This window comes from Nyctereutes procyonoides, unplaced genomic scaffold (assembly GCF_905146905.1).
Source record: "Nyctereutes procyonoides isolate TBG_1078 unplaced genomic scaffold, NYPRO_anot_genome, whole genome shotgun sequence".
NCBI classification, from domain to species: domain Eukaryota; kingdom Metazoa; phylum Chordata; class Mammalia; order Carnivora; family Canidae; genus Nyctereutes; species Nyctereutes procyonoides.
This window is the reverse complement of record NW_026575134.1, coordinates 37,694,102-37,713,736: the sequence shown is the minus strand read 5'-3', so window position 1 is coordinate 37,713,736 and position 19,635 is coordinate 37,694,102. Positions and strand designations below refer to the sequence as shown.

The window sequence follows — 19,635 nt, the reverse complement described above, 5'->3', positions numbered from 1 at the left end:
ACCATATGCTTGTGTTTTTGTCCATAGTTGTGAGTACAGGTCATACATGCCACTTCCACGTCTGCATCATGAAATTCCTTGTGTGATGTGCCATTCATTCTTTTTTTTTTGTCACCAGCTGGGCAGAGAGGATACAGACCATAGGAAATGACAAAACTACTAAATGGAAAGAAACTGAGGGTCAACTGAATCTCTGAAGAAGCTCCCACATAACAGCTAATGGAACAATATGCAAGCAAGAAAAATATTTATGGCTGTACTTCTGCAATTTGGGAGTTATAGTCAACAGCCATGAGTTATATTGGTTTGTTTTTATAAGTTTAACTGTAGTACTGAATTACAAGCTGTTGAGACCAAAGATGTTATCTTATTTAGGTATGTATTCTCAGAATCTAGACGAATGTCTATTCCACAGAACTCAAGAGTATCTAATGAAATGTAATCCTGTGTAGGAACAAACTTAAACAGAAAAAATCCCACAAATATTGATCTGTGACATCTTTTCCTTCATAATACTGATCAAAATATCATATATTCATTTTGTATGTTTACTCCTTTTGTTTGATTTTCCCCATTAAAATGAAAGGGCTAAGCATTCTGGCACAATTTCTAGGCTGATGACTAACAAAGACTCAGGCCTAGAGCAGAGCTGAAGCTCAGTAAAAGATTTTAAGTCATGAATAGCTGCATGATATGAGGAACCCACGAGAAAAACTCGTCTGTTTGTAAAAAAAAAAAAAAAAAGCAGAAACAACAGAACACACTAGGTTATGCTGCAGTAACACATTAAATTGAGAACTCACAGTTGAACACAAGATTGTAAAGATTTTATATCAGTTTCCTATGGCTGCTATAACAGCACACTCCAGGGTCTTCAAACAACACATGCTTATTTTCTCACAGTTCTGGAGGCTAGTTGTTGGAAGCCAGTTTCACTGGGAAGGAACAAAAGTATCAATCTTCAGCATGTCCAGGAGGTACTCTGTCCCATGTAGATCTCATCTCAGGTGGCTTCCAGCATTCCTGGTTTTATTCCCATCAGTCAATCTCTGCCTTTGTGGTCACATTAGTTTCTCTTCCTTTTTTTAATAATAAATTTATTTTTTATTGGTGTTCAATTTGCCAACATACAGAATAACACCCAATGTTCATCCCATCAAGTGCCCCCCTCAGTGCCCATCACCCATTCACCCCCACCCCCACCCTCCTCCCCTTCCACCACCCCTAGTTCGTTTCCCAGAGTTAGGAGTCTTCATGTTCTGTCTCCCTTTCTGATATTTCCTACCCATTTCTTCTCCCTTCCCTTCTATTCCCTTTCACTATTATTTATATTCCCCAAATGAGTGAGACCATATAATGTTTGTCCTTCTCCGATTGACTTATTTCACTCAGCATAATGCCCTCCAGTTCCATCCACGTTTCTCTTCCTATATTCCATTGTATATATGTACTACATATTTTCATTCATTCTCAATTTATTGGCATTTGGATATTTTTCACCTATTGGCAATTGTTAATAATGCAGTATATCTATTTGTATTCATGCACAAGTATTGTTTGAGGACCTGTTTTCATTCTTTGGTGATATTACTAGGGGCAGAATGGCTGGTTCTAATGGTAATTACATGTTTAACTTTTGAAGACCATCAAACTGTTTTCAATAGCACCTGTTCAATTTTACATTGCCACCAGTAAAGTACAAGGGTTCCAATTTTTCCACATTCTTGCTACAACTTGTTAGTTCCATTTTCTTTTATAATAGCCATCCTAATATATGTGAAATGGTATCCATGGTTTTGATTTATTTTTCCCAAATGCCTAATGATTTTGACCATACTTCCATGTGCTTACCGGTTTTTAGTAAATCTTCAGAAAAACGTCTGTTCGAGAACTTTGCCCATTTTTCAACTGAGCTGTTGGGGGTTTTTTGTTGTTGTGTTCTTTATATATTCTCCCTATTATGCCCTTATCATAAATGTGATTTGCTAATATTTTCTCCCATTCTGTAGGTTTCCTTTTCACTTTCTTGAAGATGTACTCTGATATACAAAGGTTTGAAGTGAAATTTATCTCTTTTTTTTCATTTGTTGGTTGTGTTTAGTGTAATCTATGACAGACCATTGTCAGATCCCAGGTCTGGACTTTTCCCCACATTTGATGGTTTTGTTTTTAGCTCTCATATTTCAGTCATCAGCCATTTTGAGTTAGTTTTTATATGTGATGTGAGGAAGGGGTCCAACTTCATTCTTTTGAATTTGGGTATCTAGTTATCCCAACACCATTTGTTGATTACTTCTTTTCCCATTAACTGGACTTGGCACCTTTTGTCAAAAATCAATTAGCAATAGATATATGGGTTTATGTCTTCTCTCAATTGAATTCAATTGATTTATGTCTCTATCCTTAAGGCAGTATCAAATTGCTTTGATTATTTCAGGTTTGTATTATATTTTGAAATCAAGAAATGTGAGTCCTCCTACTTTGTTTTTCCTTCTTAATATTGTTTGGCTATTGATGGTTCCTTGAATTCTATTTGAATTTTAGTAGTAGGTTTTCTATTTCTATAATAGAAATATGATAGGAATTGCATTAATCTTGTAGATCACTTTGCAAAATATTGCCAGTAAACAATAGCACAACTCCCAATCCATGAACACAGAATGTCTTTCCATTTATTTAGGCCACCTTGAATTTCAGCAATTTATTTTGTAGTTTCAGTGTACAGCCCTTTCACCCCTTGGTTAAATTTATTCTGTATTTAACATAGGATACTGTTATAAGTGGAATTTTTCCTTAATTTTCTCTAGAATTGTTTATTGCTAGTTTATGCAAGCACAACTTATTTTTGATTGGTGAATAAGTTTGTTAGCTAACAGGTTCTTGTACATTCTTTAGGATCTTCTCTATATAAGATGATATCATCTGAAAATCATATGATTTTTCTTCTTTCTTTCCATTTATATGCCTTGTAATTCTCACTTTCTTGTGTAATTAGATAGAGCTTTCTTTGAATAAAAGTGGTGAAAACAGGCACACTTGTCTAGTATGTGGTCTTACAGGGAAGGATTTCACTCTTTCACATTCAAGTATGATATTATCTGTGGGGTTTTCATTAGTGCTCTTTATAAGTTTGAAAGAGACACTTGTATTCTTAGATTTCTGGTTCCTGATGATTAGTTGTGTTGACCACATTTTCATGTAACCCATTTTTCTAATATCTTTGGGAAAATATCACTTAGGTCCTTTACCTATTTTTATTGATAATTGGTTTTCTTCCTACCATGTTGTGTGAGTTCTTCATATATTGACATATGAAATCATCAGATATGTGGTTTGCAAATATTTTGTCCCATTCTGTAGGTTCCCTTTTCATTTTGTTGATTCTTTTATTCTGCAGAAAATGTGGACAAGGACAAACATTTCAGATGATGGAGAAAAAAACATAAAAAGTAGTAATAATCTTGATATCAATCTTCTCATCAGGAAGAATTAGAAGTTAGCAGACAAAAAGAGATTAAAGAAAAAGAAATTTAAAAAAGGAAAGAAAAAGAAGTTAGTAGACAGTGGACTGATAACTTCAAAAGGCTGAGGGAAAACAAAACAAAACAAAAAGCAAAAAGCTGAGGGAAAAAATATCAGTCCAGATTTCTATACCTAGATGAACTACCATTTGAGTTTAATGGCAAAATCAGACATTAGCATATATACAAAAATCGGAAGGCAGTATACTGAAAGTGTTTCAGGAGAAGGAAGAGATGAAATCTGTCTTAAGAAATTTGGAACATGGAATAGAGCATGTTTTGTTCCTTTTTCTTTCTCTTTTGGACTAGTTTAACTTTAAGAAGATACTTCTTTCTGTCATGCTCTATTTGTATGATAAAGACAATGAGATAGCATTGCTAAGGAACTACCTATAATGTTGGGCTGCATATGAAGTTAGGTTCCCCAGAAGCAGATCCACAGTCAGTGATTTGAGTTCAAGTAGCTTATTTGGGACTTAATGGACAGAAAGCACTGATAAAGTAGTGGGAAAGTGAGTCAGGGAAGGATGCCAATACAGAGTTATATTAGTCAATAGGTGATACCTGTGGAAGGGACTTGATCTACTAGAAACCACTGGAAGACTGTAAACAACATGCCTCAGACCTATATCATCTGAAAGATAATGAATCAAGTATTTATCACTCTGTTTCTATTTGTCACTTATTGATCATTGACACCAGAAAAATTAAGTGTTCCATAATGAGCTGAGCATGCCCTTACAGTAAAATAAGCCTTTAGTCTAAGAGATACAAACTTTTTTCATAAAAAGCATTGGACTTAACATAGACAAAGAGTGCCAAAGGGATATGGATAGCACCAATAACATCTGCTACAAAAGAGTATTTAGGACAGAAAAGAAGTCTATCTGCCAACAGATCAGAATCAAATTTTTAAATTAAGCTATTAGTAATAAGTATTTTTATTCTCCATATTTCTGTCCTATGTGTCATATTGTCTGTTTGTTGTAAGCACAAAAGGGAAAAACAAGCATTTTATTTATCAATCTCTAAAAATCCAGTAGCCTAAAATTTAACTCTAACAAGTAAAATAATGAAAAGGAGAAAAAGGAAATGAATAAAATCACAGCAGTCAGAAAACAAAATAAGTGTTTAGATTATAAGTATAAATAATACAAAAATGTAAATGTAATAAACCCATTGGTCATGTACTAAATATCAATAAAACTGAGAGAAGAAAAAAATAACTACAAATGCATCTGTGTACTAGTCAAAGGAAGAAAATATGTCCCTGTATCCAGTTTAATTGCTTCTTCCCTAGATAGAAGTGATTGCCCTCATAGGGGCTGTCCCCTAGGTATTTCATGCCTATAAATTTCCTCCTGGTTCCCATTCATTAGGATCTGAAATCATATCATGACTCTACCTGACAATATTTTCAAGGACCAGACTCTGAGTATATCCCTTTGGTCACCATTTATCTAAATGAATGCTAATTCTTTCTAGTACACACACCTGTCTTTCCCCAGACTGAATGATGGCAGTGACTATGCAACCACAGCCAGGGGAAACACCCTAAGATAATAAAATAGGGAATTCTGTTGAAAGAATAACCCTTACTATGATTTTTATGGACCCATCCCCATTTCACATTTTCACAGACAAAAATTCCGTGAAATCATGGGAGAAGTAATTTATTATTTCTATACCACAAATAAAGAAACTGAGCTCAGTGTAAGGTAAATGACTCTTCTAAATACACACACACACACAAATCCATGGTAGATGCAAGACTTGAACTAGGCTTCCTAGCTCCATGTTCATAATCCCTCATCTCTCCACGTCTCAGGTACCTTGGAATATTTTGACCAATACCTGAGATATGTTCCAAAATTATTTATATATCTTGTAGGTCTGAATTTCTGATTTCATACTTACAGTTCAGTATTTTCTTTTCTTTCCTTTCAAGAAAATGATAAGCTTCTGGACTCAATATACACTTTTAGGGAAAAATGTAATTGATGCAGAAGCAGCAAGGCAGCTACCTCTTCTACATGAGTTTTTGAGCTCACATCTAGTTGGACACTTTTCCCAAAACACTGCCTTAAGTATAGGATTCAAGTGCAAAATATTTTAATCAGCAGAGAATAGTATTGTTTTTATGACCTTTTATGCTGCTTTCCTTTGGAGGATAGCAAAAACCTATTGTTTTTTGCTGGTCTGAGTCTATTGACAACCAATGTTGTGGCTGGATGAACCCTTGTGGTTCTTATTTTTTTGCAAGAGGTCCTCAGCAATAAACATCAGGAAACTTTGAAAGAGACAAGGTTAGTACTCAGAGGTCCTGGAAATCATATTGCACACCTAGGGCCATGCAGCAAGAAAGCTGGTCTGGGTTCTGCTTTTATTGAGGTCAAGCATAGGGACTTGGGATCACTCTTCAGTGGTGAATTTAAAATATAACAGAGTAAATTTAAAGCATGGGAAGAGAAACATACAATTATTTTTCCAATTTCAAATGGCAGATTATCTAAATCAACCATGAGCTCTAAAACAAGGAGCCAGGAAAGGCATGAAGTCTGGCTCTTTATCCAGTGGCTGTCAAAGTGCTTATTGATATTGTTGTCTTTGAAGCAGATGCCTCAATAACCAAAGCCTAATTCAGGCACCTGCATTACAAAGAAAGAAAAACCAACTGTCAGGGTTTACACTGCCTATGATAGATGATACTCTCATTGAGCAGGTGGTAAATTCATCCTGTTTACTATGTGTTGACTTGCTCTTGAAGCCACACCTAGCCAAACAGGGTGAAGTGATATTTCTTTAGACTCCAGAAGGATCTTCATGAAACCACCAACATCTTTACTCCATTTTCACTATCATTTTCCCACAGCCTACTCTTTCATTACTTGCTCATCTGGAAAATCTGACAAGGGCAATGATTGAAGCCACAGGCATTGAAATAAGTTAGACATGGGTCTGAATCTGAATTGATCTCATGCTGGATGTACTATATGAGGAAAGCATACAACCTGATGAATTCTCCATTTCCTTAACCTTTGAATGGGATTTGTGTGTACATGTATGTATATGTGTGCAGGTGTGTGTACATACTCTCTCTTCCTTTATCTGATATCTATCATCCATCCATCCATCCATCCATCTTTTCATGTCTCCTTCCATTTATTATCTATCCATCTTCTATCTTTCTGTCTGTGCTGTCTATCTGCCTTCCTATTTGTCATCTGTCTTTTCTGGTTTCTATCTATATATGAGATAAATGATAACATAAACACCATATTATGGTTCTATCCTCTGGGAATCTGATTTGGGAATGGATTTATTCCAGATGTGTGACCTTGGGAAGTTAATACTTCTTTCTGTTCTTCCATTGATTATTACACAGAACCAGAAAGTTGGTCATGATATCTGTGAAGGTATCTTAGCTTCAACAATCTCTAACTCTTTAGATAACTTACCTATTATATATTCTTTACATCCCTATTGTGGCAGTTAGAACAATGCTTCTCAGTATTGGAATTTGTGATTATATTCTCTTATATGGTAGAAGATATTGCGTGTATTATTAAGTTAAGGATTTTGAGATGGCAATATTATAACAGATTATCCATGTGAGCCCAATAAGAACATTTCAGTTATTATAAAACATAGCAAATGCTAACCAAGAAATTATAGCTTATGCTATTATTGAATGATGAGTTCACAAACGCAAATACTGTAAAATCCAGACATGCGATGTATTGGGGAGCCAGAAGGAAGGTGGTGGCAATAGTACTTACTAGAAAATAGATATCCCTCTGAAGACTGTAAATAAAAATAAAAAGATTTAAAGCATTGTGCTTGCTCAAAAACAATCTACAGACTAGAGTCAATCCCACAGACCTTCCATATTTATGATCCAGCTAATTGATAGTAATGAGAATGTGTCTAAGATTAAATATGAGTCTTTCAACCCAAGCTAAAATGTGAGTCAGATGGAAGAAATTAAGCAAAAGACGTCTAGTGAGAGTTCTCACACAGAATGGATAACAAAGCCACCAACACAAGAGATGTAAGACAGAGTAAGACATACTGGAAGAAACAAAAGATCCGGATGGACTTAGTGAGGTGATAAAATGCAAATCACAGAGCAAAGCTACCAGACATCAAAACTCATTCACACCTCGAAGCTCTGCATGTTGCCACCAACCTTCCTATACCAACAGACATGATTGCTCCATCCTAATTATAATATTACACATAGAACTCGTCAGAATAATGCTGAACACCCACATTGTGTGAACTGTTTGTCATGATTACTTCACTTAATGCTACAGGAACATGGAGGTATGTTCCAATATCACCTTCATTTTACTGATGGATAAAGTGAAGCTCAGAGAAATTAGTTTAAGACAATATCTCCTGGGTGATAAATAGGAGTTCTTCTGTGTGAATGCACATGCACATTAGCCTAGACCCCAATATTTTTGGACCCAATTCTGTATCTTCTTTAGCTTTTGTTGACTGTTTCTATCTCTAATGTTTTGTTTATCTCACTGTGCACATACACATATACTTGTGGATTGCTGTACTGTGCAACCCCAAGCATTGAACTTGGAAGAATGGATACATGATTAACTGTAAATTGAATAGGATTAAAATCAATTCAAAATCATTGGTGAAAAGCAGACACATAGATCAATGGAACAGAATAGAGAATCCAGAAGTGGACCCTCAACTTTATGGTCAACTAATATTCAACAAAGGAGGAAAGACTATCTACTGGGAAAAGTCTTTTCAATAAATAGTGCTGGAAAAATTGGACATCCACATGCAGAAGAATGAAACTGGACCATTCTCTTACACCATACACAAAGATAAACTCAAAATGGATGAAAGATCTAAATGTGAGACAAGATTCCATCAAAATCCTAGAGGAGAACACAGGCAACATCCTTTTTGAACTTGGCCACAGTAACTCCTTGCAAGATACATCCATGAAGGCAAGAGAAACAAAAGCAAAAATGAACTATTGGGACTTCATCAAGATAAGAAGCTTTTGCACAGCAAAGGATACAGTCCACAAAACTAAAAGACAACTTACAGAATGGGGGGAGAAGATATTTGCAAATAACGTATCAGGTAAAGGGCTAATATCCAAGATCTATAAAGAACTTATGAAACTCAACAGCAAAGAAACAAACAATCCAATCATGAAATGGGCAAAAGACATGAAGAGAAATCTCACAGAGGAAGACATAGACATGACCAACAAACACATGAGAAAATGCTCTGTGTCACTTGCCATCAGGGAAATACAAATGAAAACCACAATGAGATACCACCTCACACCAGTGAGAATGGGGAAAATTAACAAGGCGGGAAACCACAAATGTTGGAGAGGATGTGGAGAAAGGGGAACTCTCTTGTGCTGTTGGTGGGAATGTGCACTGGTACCGCCACTCTGGAAAACTGTGTGGAGGTTCCTCAAAGAGTTAAAAATAGACCTGCCCTATGACCCAGCAATTGCACTGTTGGGGATTTACCCCAAAGATACAGATGCAATGAAACGCCGGGACACCTGCACCCCGATGTCTCTAGCAGCAATGTCCACAATAGCCAAACTGTGGAAGGAGCCTCGGTGTCCATCGAAAGATGAATGGATAAAGAAGATGTGGTATATGCATACAATGGAATATTCCTCAGCCATTAGAAACGACAAATGCCCACCATTTGCTTCAATGTGGATGGAACTAGAGGGTATTATGCTGAGTGAAATAAGTCAATCAGAGAAGGACAAACATTATATGGTCTCATTCATTTGGAGAATATAAAAAATAGTGAAAGGGAATAAGGGGGAAAGGAGAAAAAATGAGTGGGAAATATCAGAAAGGGAGACAGAACATGAGAGACTCCTGACTCTGGGAGACGAGCAAGGGATGGTGGAAAGGGAGGTGGGCGGGGTGGGGGTGACTGGGTGACAGGCACTGAGGGGGGCACTTGATGGGATGAGCTTATGCTATATGTTGGAAAATTGAACTCCAATAAAAATTTTTTTAAAAAAATCATTGATTACATTAAGTTTGGGAACCATTCTGAATGTGTCTAAAGCCTGGCACTGTCAATAACCATGTGAACTTGAATACTCAGTTTCTTTGTTTCCAAGTTACCTATTATATATATGGGTATAATAATTAATCAATCTTATAGGGATAATGAAAGGGTTGAATAAATACAAATGAACATATCGAAGTGAAAGTTAGTAGTGGACTCAAAAGACCTGATTTAGGAGTTCAATCCATTCTAGGCATTCAATCCATTCTTGGACAGTTCATTATCTCTTCCTGTGGCTCGGTTTACCCATATACAAAAAGAAGAAGCTGGGAAGATGATCTGTGATGAACCTTCCTCTACAAAAGGTATAGATAGATTATCACTAAATTGCATTGTCATTCCCATGCTTAGACAAGGAGAATAGTCAAAATAAATTATGGCAATAATAAAATAATGCTTATGGAACTTTCCTTTATTGATCATTCTGTTCTCCTCCTTCTTGTTGCCACCGAGCATCTCATGATTCTCAAATTCACATCCATGAAGAATAAATACAAAGGTGCCTGATTTCATCCTGCTGGGACTAACCAATGCCCCAGAGCTACAGATTCCTCTCTTTATAATGCTCATCTTCATTTACTTTGTCACTCTGATTGGGAACTGGGAATGATCATATAGATCATGCTGGAATCTCATTTCCACACTCCCATGTCTTTTCCTCAGTAATCGGTCTCTGGTGATCTTCTGTTACTCCTCAACAGTCACTCCCAAGGTCATGGCTCAGCTCCTTATGGGAGATAAGGTAATCTCTACAATGCATGTGTTGCCAGATGTTCCTTTTTGAAATCTTTGCCACTGTGGAAAGTTACCTTTTAGCCTCAATGGTCTATGACTGCTACACAGCAGTGTGTAAACACCATTGCACCACCACCATGGAAACAGGTGTGTGTGCTTGTCTGATCAATAGGTTGCTATGTCTGTAGTTTTCTGATTGATTCTTTTGATGCAGGAGACACATTCCATTTCCCTTCTGTAAGTCCTCTCTCCTATCCATCACTTTCTGAGCTATTCCTGCAGTATGGCTCTCTTTCTTGTTCTGATAGACATGTCAGTGAGCTGGTTCTTGTCTTTGTAGCAGTCTTTAACATCTTTCTTGCTCTCCTAGTTATCTTGATTTCCTACTTGCTCATATTTATCATCATCCTGGAGATGCCCTCAGTTGAGGACTGTATCTACCTGTGCCTCTCACCTCACTGCAGTGTCCATCTACTATAGGGCAGTCATCTTCATGTACATACAGCCCACCTCCAGCCACTCTATGGACACAGACAAAATCACATCTGTGTTCTATCCTATGATCATCCCCATGCTGAACCCACTGGTCTATAGCCTGAGGAACAAAGATGTCAAGAATGCTTTAAAGAAAGTTGTTGAGAAGGTAAAATCATCTCTAAACTTCACCTCTCAGGGTTGTAGGATTCTCAGTGACCTAGTTTCATCTCTGTCAGATCTTCTCTATGCACTAACTCACAGTTTACAGCTCACAGTGCATTTAAATTACTGACATGAGGGGGTACCTGGGTGGCTCGGTTAGTTAAACGTCTGCCTTCAGCTCAGGTCATGATCCCAGGGTCCTGGGATGGAGCCCTGCATTGGGCTTCTCATTCAGCAGGAGTCTGCTTCTCTCTCTCCCTCTGTCTGCCACTCCCTCTGCTTATGTTCTCTTTCTCTCTATCAAATAAATAAATAATTTTTTAAAAAAATAAATTACTGATATGATACTTCCTTCTTCAAAACTGTTATTAAAAAAGAAGCTAGCGTGTCCAATTGTGTAACATTTGGATGAGAATAGCCATGAGGACCTTAAATATTTATTAATCATGTTTATCATGAACTTTATTAATTATGTGTGACTTATTCACATGATCACATTTCCTCTACTGTGTGCCAATGCAAGTATATTTGTAAAACAGGGCTCAAACTCATAAAGACGAGTACATGCAAGGACTCCATATGTGCACATACGCACAAAAGTGGGAAATCTACTAAAGGAAGTAGGTGCAGTATGGCTAGTTTTAATTTAAAAAGTTAAAATAATGGTGGATCAGAATATAAATTAATGTCTAACATTTTTTATTTATCTAGCAAAAAAATCTAAGTGTCCAAAATGAAGATAAACATGAAAGAAAAACTTTTAAATCAAGATAAATGTTTTTTCTTGGCATATTTTCTCCGAGCTACATAACATCTTAAAGGAGTTAATATCGATGTCTTCAGTGAGTCATTTGGTACAAAAGTACAATCATGTAATAATTTTTTAAAGTGATAAGAAAGGGGATTGATTGATAATAAAACAGAAAGACTACCAACTCTTCAGCTGTGCAAGATAAATGCACTAAGTAATGATCATATTATCTATTTTTTCTCCCTGGAAATACTACAAGATGGCTAGTGCTCCTTAGGGACACTTTAGTTTCAGATGAGCTACACATGTCCTGCCTGCTCTCCTATTCCCTCCCTCCATGTCCCTCACACTGAGTCCCCTGCTGTTCCTAGACAATCTCATCTCCCTCCTGCCTCAGGGTCTTTGTACTTGCTGCTGCCAGTGCTCAGAAAGCTCCCTCACTTCCCTCAGATATTTACTTAAATGTTATTGTATCATAGTCACATCACCCCCCATGGACACTGTTTCCAACTTGCTTTACTCTTCATAGTCCTGATCACTCCTCAACTATTTCTATTTACTTGCTTGTTAGCTTGTTTGTTCATTTACCCATCTACCTAGAATGCACATTGCATTGCACAAAGAGTGGCTTTGTCTTCTTTTCTAACAACTTCATTCCCAATAATTAAATTATGGCCTATTTCATACTAATTCCTCAAAAAACATTTGTTAAATTAATGAATAAACTAATTGTTTGAAAAAAACTAATTGTTTGAGTCCAACAATAAATATATTTAAATCACTGATAACTATAGAGATTGCCCATTATATATTTCTTTTTTTTTTCAATCAACAAGCCATTTAATTGCTATCTGAAGAAGAGCATCCATCCTTGTTTTGTTGTTTTTCCAATATCATGTCTTTTTTTTAATTGGAGTTAAATTTGCCAACATTTAGTATAACACCCAGTGCTCATCCCACCAACTGCCCCCCTCAGTGCCCATCACCCAGTCACCCCAACACCCCTTTCCACTTATATAATTCTTTAGAAAAGCACTCTAGAGCATTTCATGTGATGTGGTTGGTTTTTTCTATATTCTTTCACTCAGTATCTGAATTTCCCACTTTTGGACAAATAAATTTTTGGAAATTACACTATAAAGTGGATTACATTAAACCATCTTAACTCTTTTCTATTAGGAATTTCTCATTAAATGGAAAATAATACATGAAATAAATTCTATTTAGTACATCATCAAAAGACAAAATATGGGACTATAAGAAGTTTCTTGATTCAATTTGCAAAATTCTTTAGTAAATAATGATTACTCATCTAACTCCAATAATTCTAAATATCCACTGAAAATGTAAGCAAGATTTATAACATTAAATGTAAACTATTTCAGTGTGCTAATAACTATGTGTTTTTTTAAGATTTTATTATTTATTTATTCATGAGACACACACAGAGAGAGAAAGAGAGAGAGAGAGAGAGAGAGAGAGAGAGAGAGAGAGAGAGAGAGAGAGAGGCAGAGATACAGGCAGAAGGAGAAGCAGGCTCCATGCAGGAAGCCTGACGTGGGACTCGATCCTGGGTCTCCAGGATCAGGCCCTGGGCTGAAGGCGGCACTAAACTGCTGAGGCACCGGGGCTGCCCAATAACTATGTATTTTATTTGATTTTCAGATGAGTTCAATTTTATTATGAAGGTACACAAAGTGAGAGTCTCAAAGCCCTATCTCATTAGCTGCTCTGAGAAAAGACAACATACATTTACTCCATCATGCATATTGGGAAAATCTTAGAAACTGGGTAAAGCAAAGAATAATCATGGACTAGATTGTAGAGTATACATTTAATGAGATTTGTATCCCCACCATCCAACCAAACCACTCAAAGTCATCTACCAACTTCCTATCACTATGGCCTATTGTCAGTACTTAGTCTTGATATTGCTTAACTTACCAGCAGCTCTGGCACTTGCATTCCCTCTTGATGAATTTCTCATCAACTGGTTTCCAGGACACCACTCCCCTTCTCTGGCTATGCATCTGTCTGATCTTTCATTGAGAAAAATCCAACTCTTGGTCCTTGAAATACTTCACTCCTCTCTGCCTACATTCTCTTACCTGTGTTCTCATTCCCATAGCCAAGTATCATCTACCTGCTGTAAACTCCAAATTTATACCTCCATTTTAATGCTAAGCCTTTCCTGGTGGTGTTGGAGAGGCATCTCAAGCTTCTTATGCTCCAGGTGAAATTCATGGCTTCTCCTCACCCATACCTCCTACTACCATGCCTTCCACATCTCACACAGTAGTCATCTTATCCTTCTAGTTTCTTAGGCAGCAAAGCTACCATTTTTCCTACCCTCCACATCGACTATATCAGCAAATCACATCATCTCATTATTTCAAATACATTAAAAACAATCTGGCCAACTTGGAAGAATATAATACCACATACGATCTGGAAGAAACAAAAAAATAGACAATTAAACAAATAAAATATAATTTCAGAGATTTATTTAAATCTATGAAGAAAAGAGTAGATAATGGATAAGCTATTTGAGATGGTGTGTTTGAGAAAGGGGCTTTTAAAGAGGCAATCTAAGGTCTAGGAAAAGAGGATACACTAGGACAAAAACAAGCTGGAGACCCAATTTTGGAGATAAAAGTAGCCTTTCAGCTTCAGGTACAAGTTGTGTGGTGGAATATGAGTTTTCATCAAAGAACATTCTTTTTTTCTTCCAGATATTGAGATTTCAACTAAGTACACTGCCTTTTAGATAGGGTTTAAATCTTGAAATTGATTTTGTAGGTCTTTTTTGGGCTTATGACTGAATCCTTGTTAATGGAGTGTACTCAGAAGTCATGTGGACAGTGACTATATAACTTTCTTGTAAAGAAATTATCTTTCCTTCAACTCATCTCTTCCTCCTTTCCTGCGGAGAGAATAGTTTTGATGAGGACAGACTTTCAACACCCTAGGAGATGGTAGAGAGAGATGAGGGGGACCTGGCCCTGAATGACCAAGACACACCATGTCCAGATAGTTCATTTTCACCTTGCTACATTACCTTCCACTGTCTGAGAATAAATTGCTGTTGTACTTAACCCACCATACTTCGGCTTTCTTTCTTTATAAAATGAGCAGTTTAACCTCATTTCTAATCATGGTAGATTAACTATGGGCACAAATTCTTTGAAGCTGTTTTCCTCAAGAGATGTGGTCCTTCTTCATGCTTGCATTGGGGCCAGCCCTTTGACTCCATTGGCTAGTATTTGTGACAGAAAAAATGTTGTGTGACTTAGGAGTCTAGACTTCAAGAAATCGTTCAGTTTACTTTCACATTGAAAATGCTAAGTGAGAAATCTGGTCCATCCTCTGGAGGATGAAGAGACTAACCAGAATCAACAGTTAGAAACGTGAATAGGGCCATCTTGAACCTTTCAGCCCAGCTGACTGTGCGGAAAATATGCAACCTCATGAATGAGCCCGTGTGAAAGCAGCAAAGGAACTACCCCATCAACCACAGAACTGTGAGAACTGTTGCATTAGGCATTGTGATATTTTGCTACACAACAATAGATAGCTGGTTAACTATGCAGCTTTTATAATCTCTCTAATTGATCTATGGGCCAAACAGAATTTTTAGCTTCTTGGTGACTTTCCTAAAAGCATTATTCACCTCTTTATTCCTTAGACTGTAGACAATAGGGTTCAACATGGGGACTATTATGGTATAGAACACAGATGCCATTTGGTCATTGTCCATAGAATGACTAGAACTAGGTTGTAAGTACATGAACATGACAGTTCCATAGAAGATGGTTACAGCAGTGAGGTGTGAGGCACAGGTGGAGAAGGCTTTCTTCCTTCCCTCAGCTGAGCGCATCCTCAGGATGGCAATGAAGATGAACAGATAGGAGGTCAAGATAACTATAAGAGCAAAACAGACATTGAAAGCTGCTAAGATAAAGAGCACAATCTCATTTAGGTAGATATCAGAGCAGGAAAGAGCTATAATTGGGGGAATATCACAGAAAAAGTGATGGACCACATTGGAATGACAGAAGGAGAGGCAAAAGGTGAATCCAGTGTGGATGGAAGATTCAATAAAGCCCCAGACATAGCAGCCTACTGCCATCTGAGCACACAAGCTGGTGGTCATAGTGGTGGCATAATGTAAGGGCTTACATACTGCGGCATGCCGATCATAAGCCATGACAGCGAGCAGGAAACAGTCTACACTGGCAAAAGCCACAAAGAAAAACATCTGAGCAACACATCCACCATAGGAGATGACTTTATCCCCTGTGAGAAGCCCAGCCATCACCTTGGGAGTAACAGCCGAGGAGTAAACACAGTCCACCAGAGACAGGTTACTGAGGAAGATATACATGGGAGTATGGAGACGAGAGTCCAACAGAATCAACATGATAATTCCAAGATTTCCAATGAGAGTAGTGAAATAAATGAAAGTGAATGTTATAAAGAGAGGGACTTGCAGTTCTGGGTTGTCAGTTAGCCCCAAGAGCATAAACTCATTCACCTCAGTGCTGTTCTCCATGGATAATATTTTGAAATTGTGGTTCACCTGTAAAAACCAGAAGGCAAAATGGATGTTACTTATGTATGGAAAAGGACCCAGAGCTCACCCATGTCACCCATATACATGAGTGCACCATGACACCATTACCACTACAGGGTTCCCAGTAACCCCAAGACTGGCATCTTCTGACCTCCATCTTTCAGTGTGTAAGGGTATGCTTGTCAGTTCTTGACCTCACTGAGATATTCCAAATGACTCCTCAGTTATCTTCAAAATGGCTATTGCCTATTTTTATGTGGGTTGAAGGTTTCTGTGATTCTTATTTTATCCCCTTAGAAAAGCAGCATAAATATTCCTGTGCTTTAATTTCTTTGTCTGAAAAAAACTAAGTGGATATGGATATGGTGTTTCCTACTTTTACTATATTACAAGATTCTTACAGCAATTTAAGAAGGCACTTTGAGAATAACACAAGTATTTCCAGAGGTAGTATATTGTGATGGCTAAGAACATGGTCTCTAGAGTGACGTTTCTGCATTCAAACCCTGGTGTTTCCACTTGCTAGCTGGTAATCCTGGGCAAGTCACAGCCTTTCTGTGTATCAGTTTAAAACAGGGATGATAATAATACTATTTCTCAAAGCTGCTCGGAGGGATCCCTGGGTGGCGCCTGCCTTTGGCCCAGGGCACGATCCTGGAGACCCGGGATCGAATCCCACATCAGGCTTCCGGTGCATGGAGCCTGCTTCTCCCTCTGCCTGTGTCTCTGCCTCTCTCTCTCTCTCTCTCTCTCTCTCTCTCTCTGTATGACTATCGTAAATAAATAAAAAAAATTAAAAAAAATAAAAAAAGAAACCCCACACAATTATTGGAACCACACTACTAAAGAAACTTATGTGGATGAGTGACCTCACAACTTAAATTCAAATCCGTTTAAACAAACATACTATTTTTAAAAATATTAACAACAAAAAATTGGGAGCCAAGCATCAGGAATGATAACAGTACAAATGTTGGGATGCCATCTTTCATGGCATGATTCCTGCAAAAAGAATCTATTGAAGATTGTTCCAATTTTTTCAGCCAACTTCATAATCTCATCATAAAATAGCCTCCACAATTCTCAGAATCCAGGCTACATATCTGGTCAACCCTGATAAAGTCTTACACAAAGAATCCCTTAATGCCAGAATTATTCAGCCCTGGATCTCTTTCCCTCACACTCCACATGTAGTCCATGAGCACATTTTGTCACATGTATCTTCAAAATACATCCTGAATTCTTGTCTTTGTCACCACCTCCCGTGTACCTGCTCTAGGCTATGCCATCACTTAGGCTATGCATGGTAAGAACTGAGGTCCACAGCAGGTTGCTGGAAAAGGTAAGAAGAGAAAATCTGAGGTGAGATGCAGACATGAGAGCTGAAAGACAGTGGAAGCCAAGGAGTAGAACCTGAAGATGCTGAAGTTTCATCTTTTCAAGTAGATAGTAAATGTGTTCTGTAGGCCATGTCTTTTTAATGCTAACAAAAATAGTATCAGCAGAGTACCTGGGTGGCTCAGTTGGTTTAGTGTAAGACTCTTGGTTTCAGCTCAGGTCATGATCTCAGGGTCATGAGAACAAGCCCTGTGCAGGGCTTTGCACTCAGCATAGAGTCTGCTTGAGATTCTCTCTCTCCCGCTGCCCCTCCCCCCACCACTCACATGAGTGCTCTTTCCCTCTCTCTCTCTCAAAATAAATAGATCTTAAGAAAACCCCAATAATATCAGCTGTAGTGAGTAGCAAGGCACTACTGCTACTTGTTCACAGAAGTCTAAAACCTTTCATTGAGGGCAGCTCGGGTGGCTCAGAGGTTTAGCGCCACCTTCAGCCCAGGGTGTGATCCTGGAGACCTGGGATCGAGTCCCACGTTGGGCTCCCTGCATGGAGTCAGCTTCTTCCTCTGCCTGTCTCTCTGTCTCTTTCTCTCAGTATCTCTCATGAATAAATAAATAAAATCTTGAAAAAAAAATAAAACCTTTGATTGAGCGCATCTGCAAAGTCTGTGCTATGCTGCACATGAGACTATGCTTTATTAACACAGGACCAGGTACTTCGAATGTGCTTTATTAACAGGCTCACTAAAAGCTCATTCAGAGATTCACTCGTTCATTTATGTATTCATTTATTCATCTTTTAACTCATTACCTCAACAAACATATGTTGAATGCATACCACTTTCTAATTGCTCTCCTAAGTACCGGAATGGTAAATGATGAGAAAAATACCATCTCTATTATTTCAGAAAAATCATTGTTTTCCTAATCAGTAAAGGTTGCTGTAACATCTGGATTCTAGCTGAGTAGCCTGGAAGCACGAGAATATTAAAACCTTGGGTATTAAAGTCTGAAAAATCCATTCGAAGTTGTTGCCCTTGTAACTTCACATAGCACATCTTCTGATACCACAATCTAAACACACCATAGAACTGAGCTAAAAATTTACCTTGCCCTTCAAGGAAGGTGACACAACTTCACTTGTGATCTTCAAATTGCTAGTGCCACTCAAAAAGAAAGAAAGTGTCCTGTTGATCTCTTTGCTTAATGTCTGGTCACAAAAATTGAGGTTCTCTAGAGGCATGGAGATAGAAAAGGTAATTACTAGTTGAGGATTGTAAAGTATTCTCCAACCTGTCACACAGAGATGCTTGAGGAAAAACAGGAGAAAGTCTCTGAATAAACTCTATAAAGTACTGAGCAACTCCAGGAAAGAATCATCATACCCATCATGGACAACACTTTAGGTTGGGATTTTATCCCAGCTTATCTCATAGGCTCAGAGTAATATGTCCATGAGATAAGGCCACTTAGGAAAATGGACAGCCTTTTACATTAAAATTTACAAAAAGAACACCAAAGAGCCTTTGGCGCAGAGACTGGTCCCTCCGAAGTGATGTCAAATAGAGTCATATTGGGATGTTAGAAGCTAATGACAGGGAACCAGAGGGATTTATACATACATGAACTTCTCAGTGGAATAGATACCCAAGAGAGCAACCAATGAGTCTATTCAGGTAGACAAGAAGCAATTAGAGAACCAGTTTAGTTTGTTAAGGCATAGCATTGATGTATTTACATTACTTAGGATGACTTCTTCCTGATAATGCAGACATCTTTAGAAGTAGTTCACCCTTAACCCTCCCAGTGGCGATCAGATAGAATCATGAGAGAGGTCATGGAAACCAGGCCAGCGCATTATGGAAGTTGTGTTATCCCACAGCCACACGACCTCCTAAAATTCATGTGAAGAAGTTACAGGTTATATCATCCTGCTTCAGTTCCCTCACTTATAAAATGAAGACAATGATAGTGCCTACTTCATAC

At 37.7% G+C, this 19,635-nt stretch overlaps 1 protein-coding gene across 1 annotated transcript; it reads right to left on the bottom strand.

The window, feature by feature from the left end:
• Positions 1-6,405: 6,405 nt before the first annotated feature.
• LOC129494214 (olfactory receptor 5B12-like) lies at positions 6,406-16,294 on the bottom strand. The gene is made up of 2 exons (XM_055300992.1): positions 15,389-16,294; positions 6,406-6,426 (listed from the first exon to the last, which is right to left on the bottom strand). The coding sequence occupies exons 1-2, from the start codon at positions 16,289-16,291 to the stop codon at positions 6,406-6,408; spliced, it is 924 nt and encodes a 307-aa protein (XP_055156967.1). The 5' UTR covers positions 16,292-16,294.
• Positions 16,295-19,635: the final 3,341 nt, after the last annotated feature.

Coding starts and splice junctions, on each gene's coding strand:
- LOC129494214 (XM_055300992.1), bottom strand. CDS start 16,291: ATGGAGAACAGCACTGAGGTGAATGAGTTTATGCTCTTGGGGCTAACT. Junction 6,427..15,388: donor TGAATAATGCTTTTAGGAAA/GTCACCAAGAAG, acceptor TGCCCTTGTCAG/ATTTTCCAGATGAGCAAGTA.